Genomic DNA, 25,894 nt, shown 5'->3' with positions numbered 1-25,894 from the left:
GGTAAGGAATGTTGTCTGGTGTTCCTGTTTGTTTTTGGAATTTTACTTGTCCTGCAACAAGGCTGGACTGGGAAATGGTTGAGAAACTAGAGCAGCCTTGGTTGATCCTGTTTCATCTCACCATCTCACTGTTACACACGTGGACCTCAGTTCTGACAACATTCATGTCACCTTGGCTGGTTGTCATGTACCTCTTATTGGACCCAAAATGCAAACTAGCTGTCCAGCACACAGACTTGGCAATACTTCATCCTTTTTTTATCATGCACGCCAGTCATCTTGTCTTGCAGTTTTACAAGCTGCTCTCAGGTTTCGCAAACAGCACTTTGGGTATGAGTCGGTATATTGGCACACACTGATCTACGAAACATGAGCCCTTCTGGAGATAGACTGGAGTGTGCTCTTGCAAGATGTACTGACCAGTGACTGTGCTTGGTATCTAGTTTCCAGAAACATGCTGCAACTGTAAATCTCAGATCTGGCTCTTCCAAAGCGGCTGTGTTGAAAGACCACTGTTTCATAGCTGTGTTTCGGTTCACGGATCAAGACATAATCTCAAAGATCCATCATGATCTTGCATGTTATTGAACTGCACCAGTCTGTCTATTCCTCTCCTCTCTGAATGATTTCATCTCACTCCACCTTGTCCAGTTTGATTCTAAATTTGTCTTTGAAGTGGATGCTGCATTTACAGGGTAGGTCAATGGACAGCCTTGTATTCTCTTTTAGGTATAATATTGTAGCCTTCTATCTAAATGACGTGAATTTTGGCTAATGAATAAAAGGAAGTTTTAATCTCACTCTGAATTGGCGTGTAAATGTGGTCCACCGCATTTGGAAATCTTTTAGCTCTTTGACTGCTTGCCGTAACGTGTTAAGTCCACGCAAGTATTTTTTTTTCCAATTGCTGTGTGATCTGAGTGGCTTGCGTACTGCACTTGACATTAGCAAATCTGAAACCCATAGTTCTGCATGTTGTTTTTACTGGATGTAAGTTTGCTCGCTGAGCTGGAAGTTTCGTTTTCAGATGTTTCGTCACCATTCTAGGTAACATCATCAGTGAGCCTCCGGTGAAGCACTGGTGTTATGTCCCACTTTCTATTTATCTGTTTAGGTTTCCTTGGGTTGGTGATGTCATTTCCTGGGTTGGTGATGTCATTTCCTGTTCTTTTTCTCAGAGGATGGTAGATTGGCTCCAAATCAATGTGGTTGTTGATGGAGTTCCGATTGTAATGCCATGCTTCTAGGAATTCTCATACGTGTCTCTGTTTGGCTTGTCCTAGGATGGATGTGTTGTCCCAGTCAAAGTGGTGTCCTTCCTCATCTGTATGTAAGGATACTAGTGATAGTGGGTCATGTCTTTTTGTGGCTAGTTGCTGTTCATGTATCCTGGTGGCTAGCTTTCTGCCTGTTTGTCCAATGTAGTGTTTGTCACGTTCGTACGTCATTTACAAAATACCTTGCAAGAACTGTGACAAACACTATATTGGACAAACAGGCAGAAAGCTAGCCACCAGGATACATGAACAGCAACTAGCCATAAAAAGACATGACCCACTATCACGAGTATCCTTACGTGCAGATGAGGAAGGACACCACTTTGACTGGGGCAACACATCCATCCTAGGACAAGCCAAACAGAGACACGCATGAGAATTCCTAAAAGCATGGCATTCCAACTGGAACTCCATCAACGAACACATTGATTTGGAGGCAATCTACCACCCTCTGAGAAAAAGAACAGGAAATGACATCACCAACGTAGGAAATGACATCACCAACCCAAGGAAACCTAAACAGATAAAGAGAAAGCAGGACATAACACCAGCGCTTCATCGGAGGTTCACTGATGATGTTACCTAGAATGGTGACGAAACGTCTGAAAACGAACCTTCCAGCTCAGCGAGCAAACTTACATCCAGAACCTCAACCTGAGCTACAAATCTTTTCAAAACTCGCTTTGTTTTTACATTTGAACTTTGTTAGGAAGTCTGCTATGTTCCAATTTGAATGAGTAATCCTAATCTGATCAAGCAAACTTTGTGAACATTCTGACAACATGCTTTGGCCTTTATGTGCTTGTTATATATCCAGCACATGCTCCTGCCTTTCTGAAGTGAGTTAAACTGTCCTGTCAACAGGCTTAGTAGCAAGCTGTGTTTGCAACACTGTGACAAATAAAGATACCGTGGGCTATCTCATGCACTTTAACAAAATGTGGGATTGGTTTGTCCATCGCTAAGAGACAACTAATTGCTGTAGGTCTAGGCTCACCTGGAGGCTAGACCAGGTAAGGGCTGCACGTGTTGTTCCCCAAACGACATTAGTGAACAAAATGGGTTTCCCAATAAAGGTTTCAGGTGATAAGAACAGGTTTCTAGCCAGTCATATGATGGAAAGAAAATTTGGAACATCTACCAACACTCTCCGTAGCTCCAGGCCACAAGTAAAAGTGTACACTATCACAGCAACTGGGAGTTGGAGTGGGCAGACTAGGTGGGGTTAGTGGTGGATGGCTGATGTGGATCAGATCAATACTAACAGCACAGGGTCCAATCTCCTATTTGACCCAGCTCCTTGTCCAATCTGTCATAGAACTCCTGGTGCTCTGATTCACGCAGCGAACTGACAAAGAAATTGATCCAGCCAACATCTTCAAAAACCTTTTCCTTTTATACTATGTGCTTCTCCTTTTTTCAATAGTCCTTAAAATTGTATGTGACTGCATTAATCTTAGTTTTTTTGTCTCATGTCATTTGCTGAATGGCAATTTATTTTTAACTTGTAGCCCCATTAACTTTCTCCTTTGATGCTCATCCTACACAACACATATGAAATGTATCTATTTAGTGCATTCCTGGTCAGGACCATGACTTATTCACTTTGAGTCGTGTTGCCCTTTTCAGAACTGCTCCATAGCTGTCTAAAGTTGTTCCAAGAACTACCTTACTACACTTAAATATTTCTTGCTTCATTCCGTTATTAACATTGACATAGCATAATCCCATGAAATCTCCACTGTGCCTTCATCACAACAAATAGATTTTCCCATTTCATCCCATAGCAATCTTACTCACTTAATCCAGATGAGTTAACTATATTGTCACATGCACTCAAATGAGTACAGTAAAAAGTTTTATTGTTTCAATTCTCAATTGCTCACTTTTTCTTTTATAGTATTTGCTCCCTTTCCTCTCAATAGGCCACAAAATTTTAATTAACAGCATTAACCTTAGTTTTATCACAAGCCATTTATTTGAATTGTGATTTATTATTAAACAATAACCCATTAACTCTCTTCTTTGGTGTACATCCTATTCAGCACAATCAAACAATATGCATTTTGCGCATGTCAGAATTGAACATGGTGGCAGCATGGGTGGGACACTCCAAATGAAAATAAGATCGCAGAAAGTGATCAATAAACAAACAACCATGGATGTTGGAAATCTGAAGCAAAAACAGAAATTGCCTGAGAACCTCAGCAGGTTCTGGCAGTATGAGGACAGAAAGCAGACTCCACATTTTGCGTCCAGTGACCCTTATTCCGACTTCTCTCTTGATCTATCTTCAAACCATGAATATTGTTCTCAACTCTGCAAACTCCTACAGACCTTCCACAAGGATAGTGGGAAACCTTTTTTGATGCAGATTCCCATATCTCACCCTAGCCTCTGCTGATTTCTCTCATGACCTTTTTCAAACAGTCAACTCATTAAGTCACCTTTGACAGGACCTTCTAAACCAACAACCTCTACCATACGGAAGGATAAGGGCAGCAGATACACAAGTGAATCATAACATGCATGTCCCCCAACAAGCCATTCACCATCCTGACTTGGAACTATAATCGGTATTTCCTTCAGTGTCGCTGGGCCAAAATCCCACAACTCCCTCCTTACAAGCTGTGGATATCTCGACAACATATGGGTAGCAGTGGTTTAAGAAGGTGACTCAGGGCCACCTTCTACGGGCAATCAGGAATGGGCAAAAAGTGGTGAGGTATCCACATTCCCCGGAATGAACGAATGAATGAATGATAAAAAAGTTTGGCTTTTCTGGCCTCGCAAGGGCATGTCCTAGATGCCCATTGACCTTGCTCACTTGTGAAACCAAGAATCAACATGCAACCTACAACTAACTGGCTGATTCTTAGGTCTCCCAAACAAAGGAATTTGATGCAGTTTTACCTTAGCCTAGCTGACCATAATTTATTAATTTAGCTAAACTTCTTTTTTTGACTTTGATAGGGATTCACTAACTCCATGAGGTAATCATTCAAATCTTCCAAGAGTTAATCCAGTTTACAACCCTGCTTATTTATATCTGCTGTTTGAAAATTTACCCTTCCAGGCTCTGGTGTCACATGAGATTTGATAACTATCACCACATTTTCTGCTGCGCACTATACTCACTCCAATTTAACACCTAGTTGTTACTGATATCCATGTATGTCAAAACTTTAAGTATGTACATCCCAGCTTCTTTTCAGATTTGTCATTAGTTACCCCATAGAAATAGTCTTTTAAATATCAAATCTGTACTTTCATTCAGAGTTAGAGTTGCTCCAACTCATCCATGCTGACCAGATATCCTGAATAAATCTAGCCCCATTTGCCAGCATTTGGGCCCATGAGTCTACTCCCTTTTGTCCTCCACACCTGTGTATCACAGGCAACTACTTAAAGCTTTTCAACAGTCCATAGTAATACGAACTAGCCAGTTTCGCATTTTAAACGCTTACGTGAAGACATTTTCTATATTCTCCTCTTTAATGATGGTCACACAGTGGGGTCCTCCTTCTACTTCTTTGGATCTTACACCATTGTAGAAGGTTATTTGATCTCCCATACCTGTTTTAAGTCTGTTCTAGCACTGGACCCCGATTCCATTCCGACAATCAATAAACATTTACTGCCAGTCTGTAACTGCTCAAATGAAAAGGGATCTCTCAGAAAACACAGGTCAGTGTTCCTGAAATTAGCGTTTGCCTAGAGACTCCTCTCTGAGCAATTTCCAAAGTAACTTTCCTCTCTTGGTCACAGAGTCATAGAGATATACAGCTTAAGAAACAGTCTCTTCAATCCAACTTGTCCATGCCAACCAGATATCCTGAATATTTGCTGGCATTTGGCCTATATCTTTCTATACCCTTCCTATATGTACCCACACAGACGTCCTTTAGATGGTGTAAATGCACCAGCCTCCACCACTTCCTCTGGCAGTTCATTTCATTCACGCACCACCCTCTGCGTGAAAACAGTTGTCGCTCGGGTTCCTTTCAAATTTTTCCCCTCTCAGATTAAATCTATATCATCTAGTTTTGGACTCCCCTGTCCTGGAGAAAAGACCTTGTCTATTTACCCTGTCCCCCCCAAAATGATTTTATAAACCTCTATACGGTCACCCCTCAGCCTCTGACACTCCAGGGAAGATAGTCCCAGCCTCCCCCTACAGCTCAAATCCTCCAACCCTGGCAAACTCCTTGTAAATCTTTTCTGAATCTTTTCAAGTTTCACAACATCCTTCCTATGGCAGAGTGAGCAAAACTTCACGCAGTATTCCAATAGTGATCTTTTGCTCAGTAATGCATAACATTCAGCAATGTGGGCAAAGTTTGACAATCTTGAAGTAAAAGCAAAACAGCATGGATGCCGGAAATTTGAAATGAAAACATTTTGCTAGATTCTCCATGCTTCCCTGCAAAATTACGCTGCAGTCCTTGAATTAGCCTTATATTTCACCCATTACTCTCATCTGTCACAAGCCTTTGTCTTTGTTCTCTCTTCTCCAGCCCCCGGCCGTTTTCCTTGGCTCTGTGCTTGCTCCATAGCTGTTCACCACCAACATCTTCCAGTCAATCAGAGGTCATCGACCTAAAATGCTAACTCTGTTTTTCTCTCTTCATAAATTCTGTCTGCCCTGCTGCGCATTCCCAACATTTTCTGTTTTGACTCAACTTATTTGATTCGACTCAAACCAAGCCCTTTTGAAAAGTACTCCAACCCTTGCAAACAGCTTCTCCCTGACTGCGTACAAGAAGATAGCAATGGACAAGCATAATACTTTTATAATGTTCCAAGAATATTACAAATTAAGAATTGAAACTGGAAGGCTTCAGCATCATACAACAATTAATAAGAAGTCTGCAAATCCCATTTAGGCGCCAGTCCTGGGATTGGTGAACCTTTTTCTTTCAAATGCTCCCGCTTGATTTTGAAAACTTAAGGATGAGCAAAGATATGTTTAAAATGCCTGCATTATTGCAACCATGAAAACATAGTTGGACACAGCAGATCAAAAGTATGAGAGGCACTAGGATAGCCCAGACTTTTGTGAAGATAGTTTCAAATTGGTTTGCCACATCAACGCAGGAGATAATAAATGCAGACAGTTCTCTGTTCAGTTCATCAATGATGTTAATACATGAAGTAGGATTTATACAGTACGTTTAATGTTTATTTAACAAAAGTCTCTAACAGAACTGCTAATGAGACAAACTTTGACATTGAGCTGCACAGGTGAAGTACATTGTAAAGAGTGAGTTAAAGGAGCAGAGACAGACAGGGAGGCAATTCCACTACATAGTTTTCATTGGCTTAAACCACAATGGTGAGTGTGGAATGGCGACAATCAGAATTTAACTGTTGTGTGCATTACTCTCTCTCATGCTAGTATCTGTGACGACATCCTTTACCCTGATAGGCACATTGTTCTCACAAGCTGATACACAGGAGTCACTGCTTGACAACAATACACATTATGCTCCAACCGTTGAACTATTTATTCTCTGTTAGCTTTTCAGTTTTCCACCTAGTCAGCTGTTGAAATTCTGTTATACACTCTCAACCCTGGAAGACAAGGTTAGCTTAAGCATGTGACTGTGATGTGGAGAAGCCCACCCTGGAGAGATTAATGGCAATAGGATCGCATCTCCACCCTGACTGTGGATTTTGCCACCAAACGCAATGCAATGCTGTCCCTCCTGGTGGTGCTCCTGAGCTATCTGAGATCACTGCACATCACCAGGCAGATACACTGTTGCTGACATGACATATCTGAACCTATTCTGTAGAGATCAATATAAAATAAAGTCCAATGTCCTTCTCAAATCTGCTTAGTTCAATAAAGATCACATTACACTTCCAAACACCGGCACTGATCTCCAGTTTTAAACCAGCAACACTGAATTGACTGGTCAAGTTAATCAATTTCATTGATCAATAGTAACCATACGACTGTTCTCAAGTGTTGACAGAAATTCCAGCAATAGTAAGTGACGACAGTGTGAGTGTGTGTTCCTTTTCTGTGATTGTGAAGGTGAACATTCCGGAATGCGGCTGAACACTCACTCCAAAGACCAACAACAAAGTTTAACTGACAGGTGAATGGGTCAGAACCCCGGCTGCAGAAAACTAAAGCGGGTGGCAGACATTTGACCTTTCTGCAAAGTTCATACTAAAAGTTCACTGACACCAGAGATTTGCAGCTCACTAAGGTGTGTTGAGGAAGGAACATAGGGAGAAAGTGCAGGAGTAGGCCATTCAGCCTCTTGGACCAGCCCCCCTTTCAACCAGATCATGGTGGAGATCATCTCAATGTCACTTTCTCACACATTAATATCCAGTGATTGATTGTTCTTGACTGAACATACTCAAAAGCTGAGTCTTCATGTCTCTCTGGAGAATTTGGGGTGGAGAACTCCAAAGATTTACCACCCTCTGAGAGAAGGAATTACTGCTTCTATTTTAATGACTGACCCTCTGTTCTAAAACTGTGACCCTGGATTCTAGATTGCACTCGCCCCTCTCCATACATCCTGGAAAAATGAACCACACTTCAAAATGAGGGATCACCCCTTAAATGCAGGATCATTGGTCACCCTGATCAGAATCCCGGCTCTCAGCTCTTCTCCCATCAGGCAGTGCATGATGGGAAAGGGACAGAGCAGAACAAACAAACAGTTATGGAAACTTATGCCAGGGGCTCAGACAAAGTCCTAACAAAGGGCTTCAGCCTGAAACATTGACCTTCCTGCTCCTCTGATGCTGTCTGACCTGCGCAAGGTGCTAAGCAGCACTGAAGAAACAGATGAATTTTGTGATACCGTTCAGAGCTTAGTTTCTTTTTAGTCCAATAACTAGTCAGGGTTGTTCAATCATTGTTATGGGTGTGTGTGTGTATGCATGTATGTGTGCATGTGTATAGTATTTGTATATGAGTGTGTACACACATCTGTATGTCTGTGTTTGTGTGTATCTGTGCATGTGTGTACATGTGTGTGTAAGTGTACACGTGTATAGTGTGTGCATGGTGAGTGTGCGCACGCATGTGTATGTCTGTATGTGTGTGCATACATGCGTGTGTATGTGTATGGGCATGTATGCGTGTGTGTGGGTGGGTGTAATATTGTATATGATTACCTTCTCTGCTCTTTGCTTTATAATAACACTATTGGGAGATGGTAGGCTAACTCAGTTGGTTACATGGCTAGGCTGCGGTGTGGAATTTGATGTCAATAGCATTGGTTCATGTATGGTGGCTCATAGAAACATGTCTCCTTATATTACCATGTGTTTGATAGGGACTGACGCCTCTCAAACTACATAAGCATGTGTCTCTAACAGGGAAAGAGAGATGTGTATGGTCACTGAAGCACTACAGCAAATTAACAACCAGTTACCAGTATCTACAAAGGTAGTCCATCCACTGGATGCTGTTTACTTTGCCCTCGCTGATACTGAAAACATCATTTGGTGCTCCTGAGATGCTGCTTGGCCTGCTGTGTTCATCCAGCCTCACATTTTATTATTTGGTCACTTGTGTTGGTTTGACTTGCCTGTGATAAATCATCGGGTTTCCTTCACGCATTAACAATCATCCAACCAGAGTTCTTTAGCATCAACAAACCCTGCAATCTAAGGGTGTTTTTCTAACTGGTGTTACAACCAGCTGAAGAACAAATCGACTCTTCCCCTTATACCACCTTTTATTGGTCACAAACATGATTTCAAATTCCAGAGTGATAAAGGGTCACTAGACGTGAAGCATTCTCTCTATTTTAGATCGCTCAGTACTGCTGACAGTCCTGATGGGTTTCTTCAGTCCTTACAATTCTTTTGTTTCAGATTTTCAGCATGTGCTTCACTTTCATTTTGGACTTGGAGAAATAGCATAAAGGAGTTTTCCAGATTCCCTAGAATATATAACATGAGAAAGTGATTTAATGGAGGTGTTCTTTAGGTTATTTTGAAAGGAACAGACAAGAATACTCCTTCTGCTGGTTGAGGTGACCATCACAAGTAGGATCTTAACCTTCACGATTGCTTGGCCTTTCAGGAGAGAGTTAGGAAGCAATGCTTCACCATTGAGAAATTCACTCACAAAAATCAGAAGGTTCTAACTCTGAGATTGATAACACCTTTAGTAGCCAAAGGCATGAAGGGATACACAGTCTTCTGAGAAACACATTTTGTCCAGTTAAGGCTACAGGGCACAAGAGCACAGTAGAGGGAAATTAGAAAAGGGATGAAAGGGAATTGCTGTTTTCTTCTGTTCCACCCATGAATGAATCTTACATATCTTCACACACACACACACACACACACACACACACACACACACACACACACACACACACACAATCTACAATTGCGGATCCTGGATCGCACAATATCACTGTGTTGCTGACTAAAAATATCCATACCACAAGTTACTACATTTGGACGTACACTTGGAGCCACATCTGTATTCCTGTGTTGCAACATTTCAAAGCTGGGATGGTAGGATTTGCAATTACAAATGATGAAACACAGAAGGCTTTATGGAGACGAAAGATTACAGGCTATTTTAGAGATATTTATGCCTGCATGTAACAAGAACAAAATCCTATGACTTAGCAAAAATGCACAACCTATTTCACGTCCAAGGACAATACATGGAGCAATATACTATGTGAGAAGCAAACAGGGCAATAGTCTGAAGCAGGTGGCAAGTAAGTATGACTTTGGTGATACTGACATGTTGATCATGAAATTAAAACACAAAAAAAAATCAAAGGTTGCCTCTCTGGCCAATATGAGAAAGACAGAATGCTGTTAAAGCATCTGGAGTTAGCAGAACACCTATTATTTTCAGAATCCAGATCTATTAGGGTTGAGGCTGCCAACAGCAACTACCACATTCCAAGTTCAACTCCAGAAAATGCTGTTCATTGCTCATGTGCCAGAAAAGCACCTGCAAAGCTATCACATCTGTCTTTCAAGCACAGTTGTGACTTGTACCAACCACGTTTGCATTGTTGGGCTTCTTCCCCAAGCCGGGCAGAGTGTCCTTCTGCTGGCAAATGAAGCAAAGCCTGTAGAAAAGTCAACTGCGTTGATCACATTCACCAATAAATTCAGTTACTATGACCAATGCAAGAGGAAGTATGCCATTTATGTATACATTAGTGAAAAGGCAAAAAAAATGGAGGCAACATAGAGGCAGATGACTCTCAATGTACCATTGTGCTCTCTTTTGGATCCAACCAGTCATGAGCAACAGTGAGCGCTGGCCGCTTGGAAGTTGATGCTCTCATCAGAAATACCATTATCTGTCAACAAAATCTTCTATTCTTTAGATGGTCCCATTTTCTCTAAACCAAGGAATTTGAAAAGTCCTCCTGCACAATAGGTACAACCACTGATAATGTTCAGGCTGCTTGAAATGCTAATGTCTTTCAAAGATACTAGAATGATCACTATAGTTCCCGTCATACCTGAAGAACATGACAGGCTTGTAGGTTTCCACAAAGCTACAATTCTCTGTACAACTGCAGTCACGTACACATTTTGCACAGACACAAAAGAAAGTCTCAAATTGTTTGCTTCACTGGTATGGGTGAATAGAAAAGTGTTAGGTGCAGGCTGAATTTAGATCCTGGGAATGGGAACAACTGTTGATTCATATCAGAAAACAGATAGAAAAGGAGCTTTAGTGAGTCCTTGACCTTGACATCATTGAGAAACTCGGGGAGAAGCCTCAGCTCTCACCCATAAAAGTCACTATGGAACCCAAGAGCAAGAATCAGATTACTGTCTTCATCAATTAAAAGTTGCCAAATGAAGCCATTCAGCAAGAAAGTCACTAAACACCAATAACTGATGATTTAGATAAACTGAATGCTGCTGGTTACTTTTTGAAACTACAATCAAACTGAACTTTCAGAAGAACAGAGGTATCCTGCAATTTTCTTCAATCGCACCAGATTTCCTCTGGCACTTCCGATGTTATTCCAGATTTCCAGCATTCGCAGTATTTTGCTTTTATTTAAGGTAGCCCTCAGTCTTGACTGCTCATTGAATTGTACAAATCATAGCCCACTGTTCACATCAAGTTTACTGAAGATTAATCTTTGAGAGAATTTAGCTAATCTCTCACCGACTGTAGAAATAGGGTGGAATTCCCTTGTTACTATCTGTTGAGCAACGTTAAGTCAATATAAACTATGACAGACCCACTTGGTTCGGGTACAGTAGCCAAACCTGAATAACATTTGGTTGGTTTCATCAGTAGGGAATTCAGGCCATTTCTTCACATTGCTTCTGGGCTTGTTATTATCAAATGACTCAGAATGAATCAGGGTGTATAGATATGTACAGTTTAACATTTTCCTTTAACATGACACCATACTGACAATGTACTAGTTTCCCCAGCTCTCTGAGCAATTTTTGGTATTTATTCTTAAAGGAACTTATGTTTCTGTGCTGTTCAACCTCCTGAACCTTCTGAAGAAGACTTAGTTCAGCTGGGTGGGATGGCCGGCTTGTGATGCAGAGTGACATCAATAGCCAATTCTCACACCAGCTGAGGTTACCAATAAGTATTCTCCTCCTCAACCCCTTCCCTTACATAAGGTCTGGTGACCCTCAGGTTGAACCACCACCATCGTCTCTCTCTCTCTCATGAGAGAACAGCCCCATGATCTGGTAAGACTATGGTGACTTTACTTCCTCAACCTATAACTTTGAGAGATGTTCTACCTGTACCATATGATTTAATCTTTGTAGACTGACCCTTCTGTTTCTCCACCCATGGTAAATGATCTGATAAGATAGTGGGACTTCTGTATCAAGTTTCAAACAAATGCAATGTCCACTGACATGGGCAGGTTCTGTCAAACTCACATTGGTTGGATTACCAATTTCCCTTAGAAAGGCACTCAATATCTATTCCAACGCTCGACTGCATTAGCATCTTTGGATGGTTCTGTTTGCTTTCCGCCTGAAGTACAACTTGAATAATTTTCTCCAAAGTGAAATCTTCCTTGGACTGTAGTGAATCTGATAAAGACCTATTTTCTCCAAAAGGTCCAATCCTATGTTCTAAGCTAAAACAAAGAACTGTGGATGCTGGAGATCTGAAACGGAAATAGTATCTTCTGGGTAACTTAGCAGGTCTGGCAGGACCTGTGGGGTGAAAGCAGTGTTAATCCTATGTTCTGGTTGGCCTATCTCTAAATGCGCTAGACAGAACTATTTCTTCTGCCATTTCTTCCAACTGTGGTAATTTATTCCTTTAACTTCTAAATGTTCTAATTTTACAATATCTCAATTCTGCATTATTGTCTTTTCCAGGTTAAACCTGAAGTCTCGCAATGCTGTTTCAATTTTCTTTTTAAAGCTCAACATTCTGTAATATGGCACTGTAACGTGGTATCTTTGTATTACTTAACGGGAAGAGTAAGTCCATGATTTTGCAGTCAAAAATAGATGCTTTCCAAAATGCAGGCTACCCATCTTTTTCTCAGGCAAATTCTCCTTTTTAACTTCTCAACCTGTTCAACACCATTAATTTTCTTTCTTCTTTGTGCAACAGGAAAGTTTAAACTTACTCACAGAGCTTTGATGCCTTTCATTTCCAAGCTAAAGCTCACTTCCCAAATGAACTGGGAGATGTTGCGAGCTTCTAGCTCACACTTGCTTCTGTGCTTCTCTTACCAAGTCTGAAGTAAATAGCTTTACCATTAAGCGTTGCTTCTCTATTGCTGATCTTCCCATGAGGTTGTTTGCAGGCTGTTTGCCTTTTCTGCTACTGATTGCCTGTATGAGTTGTTCTCAAATTCATAAAATCTTTAAAACCGCAAATATCCTGGATACACTGGAATTCTCACTTGTTATCATGTGTTTGGCATTGCTCACTCAAATTCCAGTCCTCACTACTGATCACCACATTGTATTTATTGCAATACCAAAAGTAACCAGATCATAACTGGAATAGTGTGCTGCCACCAAATGGGCCTTAGACTCTTGCCTTCATCACAGTCCAGTTTACAGTTAGTTAGCAAGCAGGTAAAACTTATCATAGTAAAATAGACATTATCAACAACAGCATGAGAACGCCAAGGATATAGGTCTTCACTCCAATGAGATCCTAATCACAATGAGATCGTCTACCTTATCTACGTCCAAGTTAGTATGACATCAATAGATAAGGAGGAGCTTAATGCAATCTCCAAAATTGACTCTTATTTTACCTTTTACAATACTGGCCAGCATGCTACCTACCACCTTCCATAAACTTGAGCTCTCCAAATTAAGATTTCAACCCTTGTTTCCAAATGCCCCCAATGATACCTCTGAAATCTCCTCCAGAATTACAGCACCAATTCTTAAGTCTTTCTTACACAACCATGGGTTTCATTGCTCCACTATTGGTGGCCTCGCATTCAGTTACTGGGGCCCAAAGCTCTGGAGTTCCCTCTGTAAATCTTGTCAAATCTCTTTGCTCTTTTAAGTCACACCTTGAAGCTACCTCTTTGAGGAAGCTTTTGGTTAGTTGGACAAACATTTACTTATGTGACTTAAGGTCAAATTTTGATTGGCTCTTGCTACTGCAAATTACGTTAGGTCTTTCTGCTAAGGTTGCAATCAAAATCAAAGTTGATATTCTTGCAGGTGAATAGCTTGAAGACATGAAAACAGTGAAAAGTGACCAGGCTCATGCATCGAGGTTGCAATGGAGTTGTCCACAGGGTAGGCCGTTGGGAAGGATAAGGTAGGTTTATCCTGGATGGTATGGGACCAATGTGGGGAGAGAGGTGATTAAGATGAGCCACACACTGAAAAAACAAGGTGCAGCTTCCCTTTCTCCGGACCAGCATGTCTATATCTCCTCCACGAATAGTAACAGTAAATATTATTACTGGAACCCAACATCATTTTACTGTGCAGCTATGTTGGCACATGGCAACATGACAACCTGGTTACTATGTTTTGCGCAGGTTTCCAAGAAGATTTTTGAGACTAGCAGAATGTATTTTTAAAACAAAGATACAAAGTGCAAGAGGCCAGAAGCAACAATTTTTCAAAATATCCCATGCCAGTGTGATGAAATAGAGCTTTGTTCAGCAGCAGAAAGGCAGCAATGGCATCGTGAACAGACACAGCAAAATGGAAAGTATTAGATTTCTTGCAGGCCACTCTGGCACTTCTGCAGGTAGATACGTGCGCGCGCGCGCACACACACACACACACACACACACACACACACACACACACACACACACACACACACACACACACACACACACACACACACAAGTTCTAGTCAAAGACAAGTGCATGCATGTCAACGCGGTATTTGACGGCAAGACACAATGAAGTCGATAAATAAGGCAGCTGCACGAAAGTGAAGGCAGTCGTAGTAAGTCACTGGAGGACTGTGCGCGGCCATTATAGTATTTAGCACCTTTCGCGAAAGACAGGCAGGGGGTTGGAGGGGAGAGTCAACAAAGATGGGGAAGATGAAGGATACATTAGCTTGATTAAAAAGGAACAATTTTCAATGGCTTCAAGACCAACTCCAGCTTGTTATTGATCAGCTTAAAAGCATAAAGGCATATGACAGCTGATCGAACTCCATTGGAAAAACACATTGCAAAACAGAAATAGTCATTGGGGTGACAAATTTCACTCAGATGGACAGTGAAACTGAAGCTTACATTTGAAGATATTTGGCATTCTTGAAATCCCTACTTTAGGTTACAAAAAGGCCATGTTTGCTGCATTATAACAAAGAAAGAGTATTTGCAGAAGGACAAATCACGCCCCTCTCGCCCCAATACAACAACAAAACATCTGAAGGTATAAACAGAGTACACTGGAGAAACTCAAAAGGTCTGGCAACAGCCGCACAGAGAGAAACAGAGTTAACATCTCAAGTCCCACACCTCTACTTGGGAAGCCAGGGAGAAGACTGAACAAGGGCTTGAGCTGAGAATTCCTCAAACCCGATCCTAACAGATGAGCAAATCAAACGTCAGAATATCTGTCTGAACATCCGGTCATCCAAACCTCAGAACCTGCACAGAAAATGTGCATGCTCCTTACAACGCAAGAATCCTTAAGATCAACAAGCCATTTGAGCAACCTTACTGAGCCACAGAACTCAAACCTGCTTCGAACCACCTACGTCCAGCAAATTGCTTTTCACATTTTTTTTAAACCTTATTCCTTCATGGGACATGCACTAGCTACTTGTTAGTTACCCACCTCTAATTGTCTTTTTTATTGAGCGTGACAGCATAACACCAAGAACAGTCAGCAGTCAGCCAAATGGCTATTAAACAGGAGTCACACCTGGGCCAGACCAGGTGAGGATGACATGTTTCCTTCCCTAAAGGGCAGATAGGTTTTTAAAACAGTTGGATATTACCACCACGCCACCTGTAAACATCCCTACTTTATGCCGAAGTTCCTTCTATCTCTAATCCTAGAAATACAAATCCATCTCAACTCAAGACTTTCTCAAGACTCCAGAAGCTTTTATCCTCCTGATGGGTTGCCCCTGTACCCTTGAGCGCTGTCACAAACAGGGAAATGAACTGTCGAGGGGAGATTAGAACATAAGAACCAGGAGGAGTAGTAGGCCATCTGGCCCCTCGAGCCTGCTCCACCATTCAGGACGATCATGGCAGATCTTTTCGTGGATTCGGCTCCCCTTACCAACCCGCTCACCATAACCCTTAATTCCTTCACTGTTCAAAAATCTATCAATCTTCGCCTTAAAATCATTCAACAAAGCAGCCTCAGCTGCTTCGCAGGGCAGGGAATTCCACAGATTCACAACCCTTTGGGTGGAAAAGTTCCTCATCAACTCAGTCCTAAATCTGTTCTCCCTTATTTTGAGGCTATATGCACACCCCCGCCCACATAATATTTGAGGGTTACATATTCAAGAGAAGCTTCAAAGAAGAATGGTGGATTGTGAAAGGAACATCGGAGACACGAGCAGCATAACTCATAAGGAAACAGCTAGTGGCTTACCTCACACGACTGGATGCAGTGGATAAGGTGAGGGTCTGGATACCACTGCAGCATTCCTGTGCACACCACAGCCTGTGAGAACACAAAACCAAGTTACTTGGTCAGTCATGTGAAAAGGGAAAAAAAGAAACTACACTGAGTACATAAATAAAGAACGCTCTCACTTCAATATTGCAACTTTTATGGCCCACCAGAATGTCTCGAAGCACTTCACAAACTATAAATTATTTTGAGATTCTCTTGTTTTGAAGCACTGGCCATGTAACACAACCCATTGCAACAAGGTGTTTCCTTTATGTTGCAGATCATTAAACAAAGACTAATATTCTGCTTTGAATCATCAAAAAGATCCTTTTGAGAAAAAAAGTGACATATCGGATCATTTCACATGTTGCCTACCTCTGTTGCCATCTGTTCCAGGTGTTCTGCCCCAGCACCAAACAATCCATTATTACTTTTTATTTATCCATTCACAGGGTGTGGCCATTGCTGAGTGGGCCTGTATTTATTGATCATCCCTGGTTGCCGTCAAGAAGGTGGTGGTGAGCTGCTTTCTGAACCACTACAATCGATGGGCTGTATATAGACCCACAATGCCAATATGAAGGGAATTCTGGGATTTTGACCCAGAGACAGGGAAGGAACAGCGATATATTTCCCAGTCAGGATTGGGAGTGGCTTAAAGGGGAACTTGAAGGCGAAGATGCTCCCATGTATCTGCCACACTTGTCCTTCTAGATAGAAGTGATTGTGGGTTTGAAAGGTATTGCTCTCTAAGGAACCTTGGCAAGTTGTTGCAATGCATCCTGCAGGTAGTACAGACATTTGCCACTGTTCATCAGTGGTGGACAGCATAAATGTTGTCAGTGTGAACGGGGTGCCAAACAAATAACTACTTGGTTCTGCTTGGTGCTGAGCTTCCCAAATGTTGCTAGACATGCAAGGAACCAGACAAATGATGAGTATTCCACCACAGTCCTGATCTGTACATTATACATGGTAGGCAGGTTTTGATGAATCAAGACCCACTGCAGAGTTTCTAGTAACTGGCCTACTCTATAGCCACTATGTGTACATAGTGATGCCGTTAAACTTTCCAATCAACAATAATCACCATGATATTGGTGCTGGAGATCTCAGTAATTGTAAAATCACTGAATGTCAGAGGGATATAGTTGCATTTTCTTTTATTGGAGGTGGTCATTGCCTCACACCTTGGTGGCACAAGTGTTGTTTGCTACTTACCAGCCCAACCTTATTAACCAATGCTTGTGTGTATGAATACAGACAAAGTCTAGAAAGTTGTGACTGAAGTCATCAGCAACATCCTCACTTTGATGTCATAATGGAAGGGAGGTGGCTGAGGAAGGAGATGAAGATGCTTGGTTCAAGGACACTACCCTGAAGAACTACTGCAGCGATGCCCTGGGACTGAAATTATTGACCTCTGACAGTCACAATCATCTTCCTTTGTTCCAGGTGTGACTCCAACCATTGGTTTGTTTTTTTACACCCCAATTCCTTTTGACGCCAGCTTTGTTAGGGCTTCTGATCAGCAAACCTTGATGTCAAAGTCAGTCCCTCTCCCCCCAACTCTGAAGTTCAGTTCTTTTGTCTCGATGTTTGAATCAAGGTTGCACCGAGGTTCCCTGGCTGACCCTAAACTGAGCGTCACTGATCTGAGATTAACTGAACAACTGTTATTTGAAAATACTGTTAATGAAATTTTCCAATATTTTACAGATGATTGAGAGTAGACTGATGGTTTGGGAATTAGGTGCATTGGATGTGCCCCAATTTGTATGGATAGGCCTATCTGACTAATTTTCCATGTGGTTGGGTAGATGCCAGCTGTACTGGAACAGGCTAGGGGCCTGACGTGTTCTGGAGCACAGGTCCACAGTATCATTGACGGAATGTATTCAGGACCAATAGCCTTTGCAGTATCCAGTGCCTCCAACTGGTTCCTTGATATTAAATGGAATTAAATGAATTGGTTGACATCTATGATGATGAGGACATCAGAAGGAGGCTGAAAGGGATCATTCACCCAGCACTTCCAGCTGAAGATTATTACAAATCCTTCGGTATTGTTTCTTTGCACTGCTGGGCTGGGGTCCCCTATCATTGAAGATGGGGAAGAGGCTCCACAAATATCCCCCAGTTAGATATTTAACCACCCACTGCCATTCCTGATTGGATGTGGCAGGACTACAGAGTTTGATATAATCCATCTGCTGTGGGATTGCTTAGCTATGTCTATTGCAAACACCTATTACTGTTTAGCATGCATGTAGCACTATATCATAACTTCACCAGATTGGCACCTCTTTGTTAGGAATATTTGGTGCTGTTCCTTAATCCTCATTGATTGAACCAGACTCAGTCTCCTGGCTTGCTAATATAGTAGAGCGGAGAATATATTAGATTAGATTCCCTACAGTGTGGAAACAGGCCCTTCAGCCCAACAAGTCCACACTGCCCCTTGGAGCATTCCACCCAGACCCATCCCCCTATAACCCACACATCCCTGACCACTACGGGCAATTTAGCATGGCCGATCCACCTAACCTGCACATCTTTGGACTGTGGGAGGAAACCAGAGCACCCGGAGGGAACCCACACAGACAAGGGGAGAATGTGCAAACTCCGCACAGACAGTTACCTGAGGCTGCAGTGCTAACCACTGAGCCAACGTGTCGCCCCTAATGGAGCCATGAGGTTTTTGAATGCAACTGTACTGCTCACAGATGCCAAGTTTGATTTGCCGAATTGGTTCTGACCCTATCCCATTTAACACAGTGTGATTGGCACCGACATAATCAATTGTAGAATCCCCACAGTGTGGAAGCAGCCATTCAGCCCATCATATCCACTCTGACCCTCCAAAGAACATTCCATCCACACCGACCCTCCTACCCTATCCCTATAAACCTGCATTTCCTATGGCTAATCCAACTAGGCTGCACATTTCTGGACACTACGGGTAATTTAGAACGGCCAACCTCATAGCCTGCACATCTTTGGACTGTGGGAGGAAACTAAAGCACCTGGAGAAAGTTCATGCACATACGGGAAGAATGTATAATCTTAACACAGACACTTGCCCAAGGGCAGAATTGAACCCGTTTGTTGGCGCTGTGAGGCAGCAGTGCTAACCACTGAGCCACCATGTCACCCTGATGGAGGCTGAGGATCGTGCAGTGGTCACTTATACCGATACTGTCATAGACAGTAATAATTGCTACAGGAAGATTGATAAAGGTGAGGTCATGTCGACCTTTCCCTCTTTGTGGCTCCCTCACCATTTGCTGTGTAATGGCGTGGTCTACCAGATATGTCCTACAGGAGTCAGCAGCTCAATCCGTAGCAGCATTACTGACTTATACTTGTTGATGGAATTTGACGTCCCCCACCCAGCTTCCATCAAGCTTTGGCTATGCTCAATATTTCTTTCAAGTGATGTTCAACATGTGTGGAGGTGCATTATTCATCAGCTGGCAATGGACAGGTAGATGGCAACCAAGTGAGGCTTTACTTGCCCACATTTAACCTGATCCCCTGGAGACTGAAGTCAATGTAGATGACTCTCGCCTGTACACCACACTATCATCCCCTCTGCTGGGCACGTTGTGAGATAATATATATCCAGGAATGTCAGGAACATTGGCTTTAATTTTTGACAACATTAGTTCACTGTGCAGCTCTCCCAATTCGAGACCAAGTCTCCAGATTCAGGAAAGAGGACATTGCAGGCTGGGATTTCTGTTGTCTTTTCCAATGTTTTTATCAATAGCTGGATGGCCTAAGATCGCTTTTCGAATTTTCTGCAATGGTTTGGTACACTGAGAGTCCAGCTAGGTTAGTTCAGAATCGATCACATTGCTCAGCATCTGGAGACACATGTTGACTAAACTAGGTAAGGATAGGGCAAACGGCATTCATGAACCAGACTGGTTTTTACGACAGACCAGCGGATACACGATCATCATCACTGAGGCTAGTCTTTTCATACTTTGATTAAATTAGTTTAATTTCCATCAGTTGTTGATAACAAAGAAACAAAGAAACCTACAGCACAGGAACAGGCCCTTTGGCCCTCCAAGCCTGCGCCGATCAAGATCCTCTGTCTAACCTGTCATCTATTTTCTAATGGTCTGTGTCCATTTGCTCCCTGCCCATCCATGTACCTGTCCAAATATATCTTAAAAGACGCTAACGTGTCTGCGTCTACCACCTCCACTGGCAACACATTCCAGGCGCCCACCACCCTCTGTGTAAAGAACTTTCCACGCATATCTTCCTTAAACTTTCCTCCTCTCACTTTGAACTCATGACCCCTAGTAATCGAGTCCCCCACACTTGATGTTGGGGTTTGAATCCTTGTGCCCACAGGATGACCCCAGGTCTCTAGGTTACGAGTCCAGTCACAAAGCCACCGCTTAGCAAGCATGTCCACAACCAGATATGCACACGGATGGGAAAAACATATTACAGTTCTGAAGACCAGTCTCTGGACTTTCTCTCCACAGATGATGCTGAGTCTCACTGGCAATTTCTGTTCTTGATCCAGATCTTCAGTATCCACAGTTTGTCATTTCATATCATTGCATTAGCTCTCTTAGCTTTTATTTTGTGAGGAACCATGAAAAATGCAGCAAATGCCACTTACTTTTACAACAAAAAGCTCTACAAGGTAAACCAGAAATTCCCTTGTAGATCTTGTACAAAATTGGCCCCCATAACTGTGATTTATAGCCTAGTGTTCCTGTAATTTATACTGCACTTCTTTGACATTCCAAACGTCAGGGCACTACTATGCTCCAGAAAGCAGCCATTTCCTCAACCCTGGGCTGTAAAAGATACAGTTACATGGGGGCCGGTCAGTCAGGCACTTTGCTTTTTGTAAACTAGCTCCGAATAGTCCCAGAGTGCAGCCATGAATATCATTTCCTCGCAGGCCTGTGGTTGCCAGCTTTGGTCGACTGCAGCCCTGGAGATTGTATCGACTGACCTCCCATTTTCGATTCTCTCCTTGTTAACAAACCAGAGCTTTCAAAGAATGTGAACAAAATTTCTTTCAGCAGCCTCATGAGAAGCAAGGGTGGGGGGGTGGACGCGGTAGGTAGCTAGGCAGGAATGTGGATTTCTCAGATCAGTCATGATTGTACTGACTGGTGGGTGAGCTCGAGAGACAGAATGTCTTATCCTGCATTTCTTGCAGCAGTACCCTGGAAATCAATCACCTGGATTCCTGGAGACTCCAGGGCAGTCTGGCAAGATTGGCAAACCCTCACAATCCTGATGGTATCTCCTGTGCAACTATCATCAGGGAAACAAAGGAAATCAAACATCATCAGATTTTTCAGACAGTAACCTCTTGCCGTGTTAGCGTTCCTCAGCTCAAATGTATTAGCTTGAGCAATTTTCAAGTCAAGCATTTTTACGATAAGGTGGAAGAAGAGAGGTGTGGAGAAAGTCAGGCGGCAGTTGTCGGAAATCTGTGGGCTGTACAGGGAATGAAAGAGCAAGGGTGAAATGCGTGGCTGGCTTTTCTATTTGCAGAGGCTAAAACTTAATAATAAGTATTATCCAGATAGAGCCTGCACTGCTGTCCTGCATTGTCAGACACCCTACAATGTAACACTACATAGCAACACTAATGCAACACTGCAAAGCATAGCGGTAGCAAGGCTAACACCTAATGATTCAAATCTTTCCAACTTGTAACTCATGATTCAATGTTGTCACTCCACTACTCTCAAGCAATCAAGTGCTAGAATGGTAAATGACACAAAAATTATGTCAAGAGATTAATAAAAATAAAGGAGATGGGAATCTCATTGCAGAATCGTCACCCTATAGGACATGTTGTGTCTGTGTGACAATTCCTTTCTCCTTACGTTGGACTTTTAAAAAATCATAAATATTGGAAGGAAAAGTGCTCAGCAAAAACATTCTATTTCTGTCATGCTTTGGTCTTGTTTACAGAAATGAACCCTTTAGGAGATCTGAACTTTTAAGGGTTTGCACACATTTTCCTTCCCAGCAGGAGGCTATGTTTTCAGCTGTCATTCAATCTGTGTACATTTGGAACTGCCAAAAGGCAGCAAGCTGCAACACTCACTATCAAATTGGTCTTGTTTAGTTTTTAATCCTCTGCTACCAACTGTCACTGACATAAAAATGTAAGGCGGAAAGGGACAGGTTAAAGCCCACTCTAGTGATTAAGAAGTTAGATAATGATTTTAAAAATCTAAAGCTGACTAAAGCAATCATGAAGCTGACAGGTTGCTCGTCAGTCGGATCGCTGGAGACTTACTGCTCTTACCTGGTCTGGACTAGGTGTGACTCCAGCCCCGTACCACATTGGCTCACCAGCATGCCCTTCTGCCAATCTCAGATGGACAACAAAAGGCCACAATTCTTCAGAATCATTTCTCTGTCTGGATCCTCACCTGTACTTTGGGTGGCTCCATCCAGTGCTCCATGGTGTCTGCTGTTCTGTTACTGGGCAAAACCACTGCATCGCTGGGCGGGATCAGGCATGATGGAATACACTCTGAACCTGAAATAGCGGACCACATCAGTAAATTGGTATCATGTTGTTGACACCGATTTGTACAGCAGTTGAGGGTTTCAGTTCAACACTCGACGCACTGTCAGACTCTTTGACTTCTTCACTTTTATCAATGCAATTTCACCGTAACTACATTTTTTTAAAACACCAGCCTGTTTAGAGATGTTGTGTCACATTTGTAGAGTACTGGGCCTCCCAACCCAGATGTAGGGACAGTACTTCTGGACTACATTAGCCCTTGGCCACAGTCAGAGAGTCATGAGATACTAGGGATAATCTGGGACATTATGTACTGCTGAACCTTGTGGTGCGTATCATTTAAAGAACTGTGAAAATGGCAAACAACAGAGGTCTCTAAAACACCTCTAACACAGGGTTACAGCAAACAAGGTCAGAAGTTTGCCAAGGGCAGAAAACTGGCAGGATATGCCATGAGATAATGGGAACTGCAGATGCTGGAGAATCCAAGATAACAAAATGTGAGGCTGGATGAACACAGCAGGCCAAGCAGCATCTCAGGAGCACAAAAGCTGACGTTTCGGTCCTAGACCCTTCATCAGAGAGGGGGATGGGGTGAGGGTTCTGGAATAAATAGGGAGAGAGGGGGAGGCGGACCGAAGATGGAGAGAAAAGAAGATAGGTGGGGAGAGTATAGGTGGGGAGGTAGGGAGGGGTTAGGTCAGTCCAGGGAAGATGGACAGGTCAAGGAGGTGGGATGAGGTTAGTAGGTAGGAGATGGGGGTGCGGCTTGGGGTGGGAGGAAGGGATGGGTGAGAGGAAGAACAGGTTAGGGAGGCAGAGACAGGTTGGACTGGTTTTGGGATGCAGTGGGTGGAGGGGAAGAGCTGGGCTGGTTGTGTGGTGCAGTGGGGGGAGGGGACGAACTGGGCTGGTTTTGGGATGCGGTGGGGGAAGGGGAGATTTTGAAGATGGTGACGTCCACATTGATACCATTAGGCTGCAGGGTTCCCAGGCGGAATATGAGTTGCTGTTCCTGCAACCTTTGGGTGGCATCATTGTGGCACTGCAGGAGGCCCATGATGGACATGTCATCTAAAGAATGGGAGGGGGAGTGGAAATGGTTTGCGACTGGGAGGTGCAGTTGTTTGTTGCAAACCGATCGGAGGTGTTCTGCAAAGCGGTCCCCAAGCCTCCGCTTGATTTCCCCAATGTAGAAGAAGCCACACCGGGTACAGTGGATGCAGTATACCACATTGGCAGATGTGTAGGTGAACCTCTGCTTAATGTGGAATGTCATCTTGGGGCCTGGGATAGGGGTGAGGGAGGAGGTGTGGGGGCAAGTGTAGCATTTCCTGCGGTTGCAGGGGAAAGTGCGCGGTGTGGTGGGGTTGGAGGGCAGTGTGGAGCGAACAAGGGAGTCAGAGAGAGAGTGGTCTCTCCGGACAGCAGACAGGGGTGGGGATGGAAAAATGTCTTGGGTGGTGGGGTCGGATTGTAGATGGCGGAAGTGTCGGAGGATGATGCGTTGTAACCGGAGGTTGGTGGGGTGGTGTGTGAGAATGAGGGGGATCCTCTTTGGGAGGTTGTGGCGGGGGCGGGATGTGAGGGATGTGTTGTGGGAAATACGGGAGACGCGGTCAAGGGCATTCTCGATCACTGTGGGGGGAAAGTTGCGGTCCTTGAAGAACTTGGACATCTGGGATATGCCATGACCTACTTTTAAGCTCAGGGTATGTTTAAGACGTGTTCACAAACCCCAATGCAGAGTTTGTATAAAAATAAATTGAGAAATAGCAGAAAGAAGTCAGTCAAAACATGACCTGGTGTCAACACAAGGAGGATCAAGCTGCTCTGTAATCATGATCATTGTACTCAGGTTTGGAATATACAAGGGGTCTGTGTGGTCCATAGTAGTGCAGGTCTGACCAGCTTGTACTTTAGATTATAGCTCTAAAGACAGACCCAATCAAAATATTTAACTCCAACAGTCTAAGACATCTATTCACATTGTGGTATTATCTAGCTGGTAATGTAATCCCTAGGGATGCCTTGCGGTGCAGTGGGTAGTACCCCTGCCTCCAAGCCAAAAGCTATGGATTCAAGTCCCACTCCAGCACCTGATGGCCAAGGAAGGTGAGTTCATAATGTGTCCCGAAACAATTTAATTATTAACTTGTAATTCCTTCCAATGTGCACTAATGACAGCCGCTAAGAGCAGGAATGATTCCTGGACAGTCTGGAAAGAAAATAAGGCTCTGTCATCACTCTCCATAATTCCAACAAACAGGTAAAAGTGTATGTTGCAACACTGACTCCTTGGGAGACCTGGGTGACTCAGTTGGCTGAACGGCCAGCGTCAATCAGATTGGTGCCATCAGCAAGGGGTACAATCTCTATTGGGCCGGAGTGGGTTTGGGACCTTGCTACAGCTTTGATGGGGGTCATGGGTACCTTCAGGTAGCAAACATAAGGAGGAAAAGAAAAATGCTATGCCTTCTTTTGTGGATGTCCAAAGATCTATATATAATGAAATATTTAGTACCAAGTGAAATCTATTAAGCAATTTGTACTGAAAGTACCATATAGCGTGTCAAAATAGCTACTGCACAGAAACCGATCATTTGGCCAAACAGATCAAGGATGGTGTTTCAGTTATATGCATATATCCTTCCATCTCTTATCACAAACAATGAATGACTTAGTCTCACGTCTGTCATTAGAAAAATACTGCAATCATGATTAAGGAAGAAGTAACTACTTATTTAGAAAATCATCATAAAACTCCATTCACTCTGCCTCAAGGTATGAAAGGGAAATTTTGTTTGACAAATTTGCCTGGGATCTCTGAAGCTGTAATGCACGGAGTGTGTAAAGGGGAATCAGTGCATGCAGTGCGTGTTGACTGCCAAAGGTATCAATAAGGTGCCACATTAAAAGGTTACTGCACAAGATAAAAGCTCATTGTGCTGGAAGTTCATATATTAGCAAGGATAGAAAACTGACTAACTCCTATTTTCTCATTTCCACAGAATAGAAGCTTCAGCCT

General features: G+C 42.9%; 1 protein-coding gene across 2 annotated transcripts in view; it reads right to left on the bottom strand.

Annotated features, from left to right (window-relative positions):
* The window catches only part of pappa2 (pappalysin 2), a 525,171-nt gene that overhangs the window by 249,107 nt on the left and 250,170 nt on the right, over positions 1–25,894 (bottom strand). For both annotated transcript variants that reach the window (XM_059647765.1, XM_059647766.1), the window contains exons 19-20: positions 22,766–22,875; positions 16,308–16,379 (exon numbers count right to left, since the gene is read on the bottom strand). In XM_059647765.1, coding sequence (XP_059503748.1) covers positions 16,308–16,379; positions 22,766–22,875 — 182 coding nt within the window. The remainder of the gene's footprint in view (positions 1–16,307; positions 16,380–22,765; positions 22,876–25,894) is intronic.

Source organism: Stegostoma tigrinum, chromosome 8, assembly GCF_030684315.1.
Source record: "Stegostoma tigrinum isolate sSteTig4 chromosome 8, sSteTig4.hap1, whole genome shotgun sequence".
In the NCBI taxonomy this organism is placed as follows: Eukaryota; Metazoa; Chordata; class Chondrichthyes; order Orectolobiformes; family Stegostomatidae; genus Stegostoma; species Stegostoma tigrinum.
This window is presented reverse-complemented; position numbering and strand designations above follow the sequence as displayed.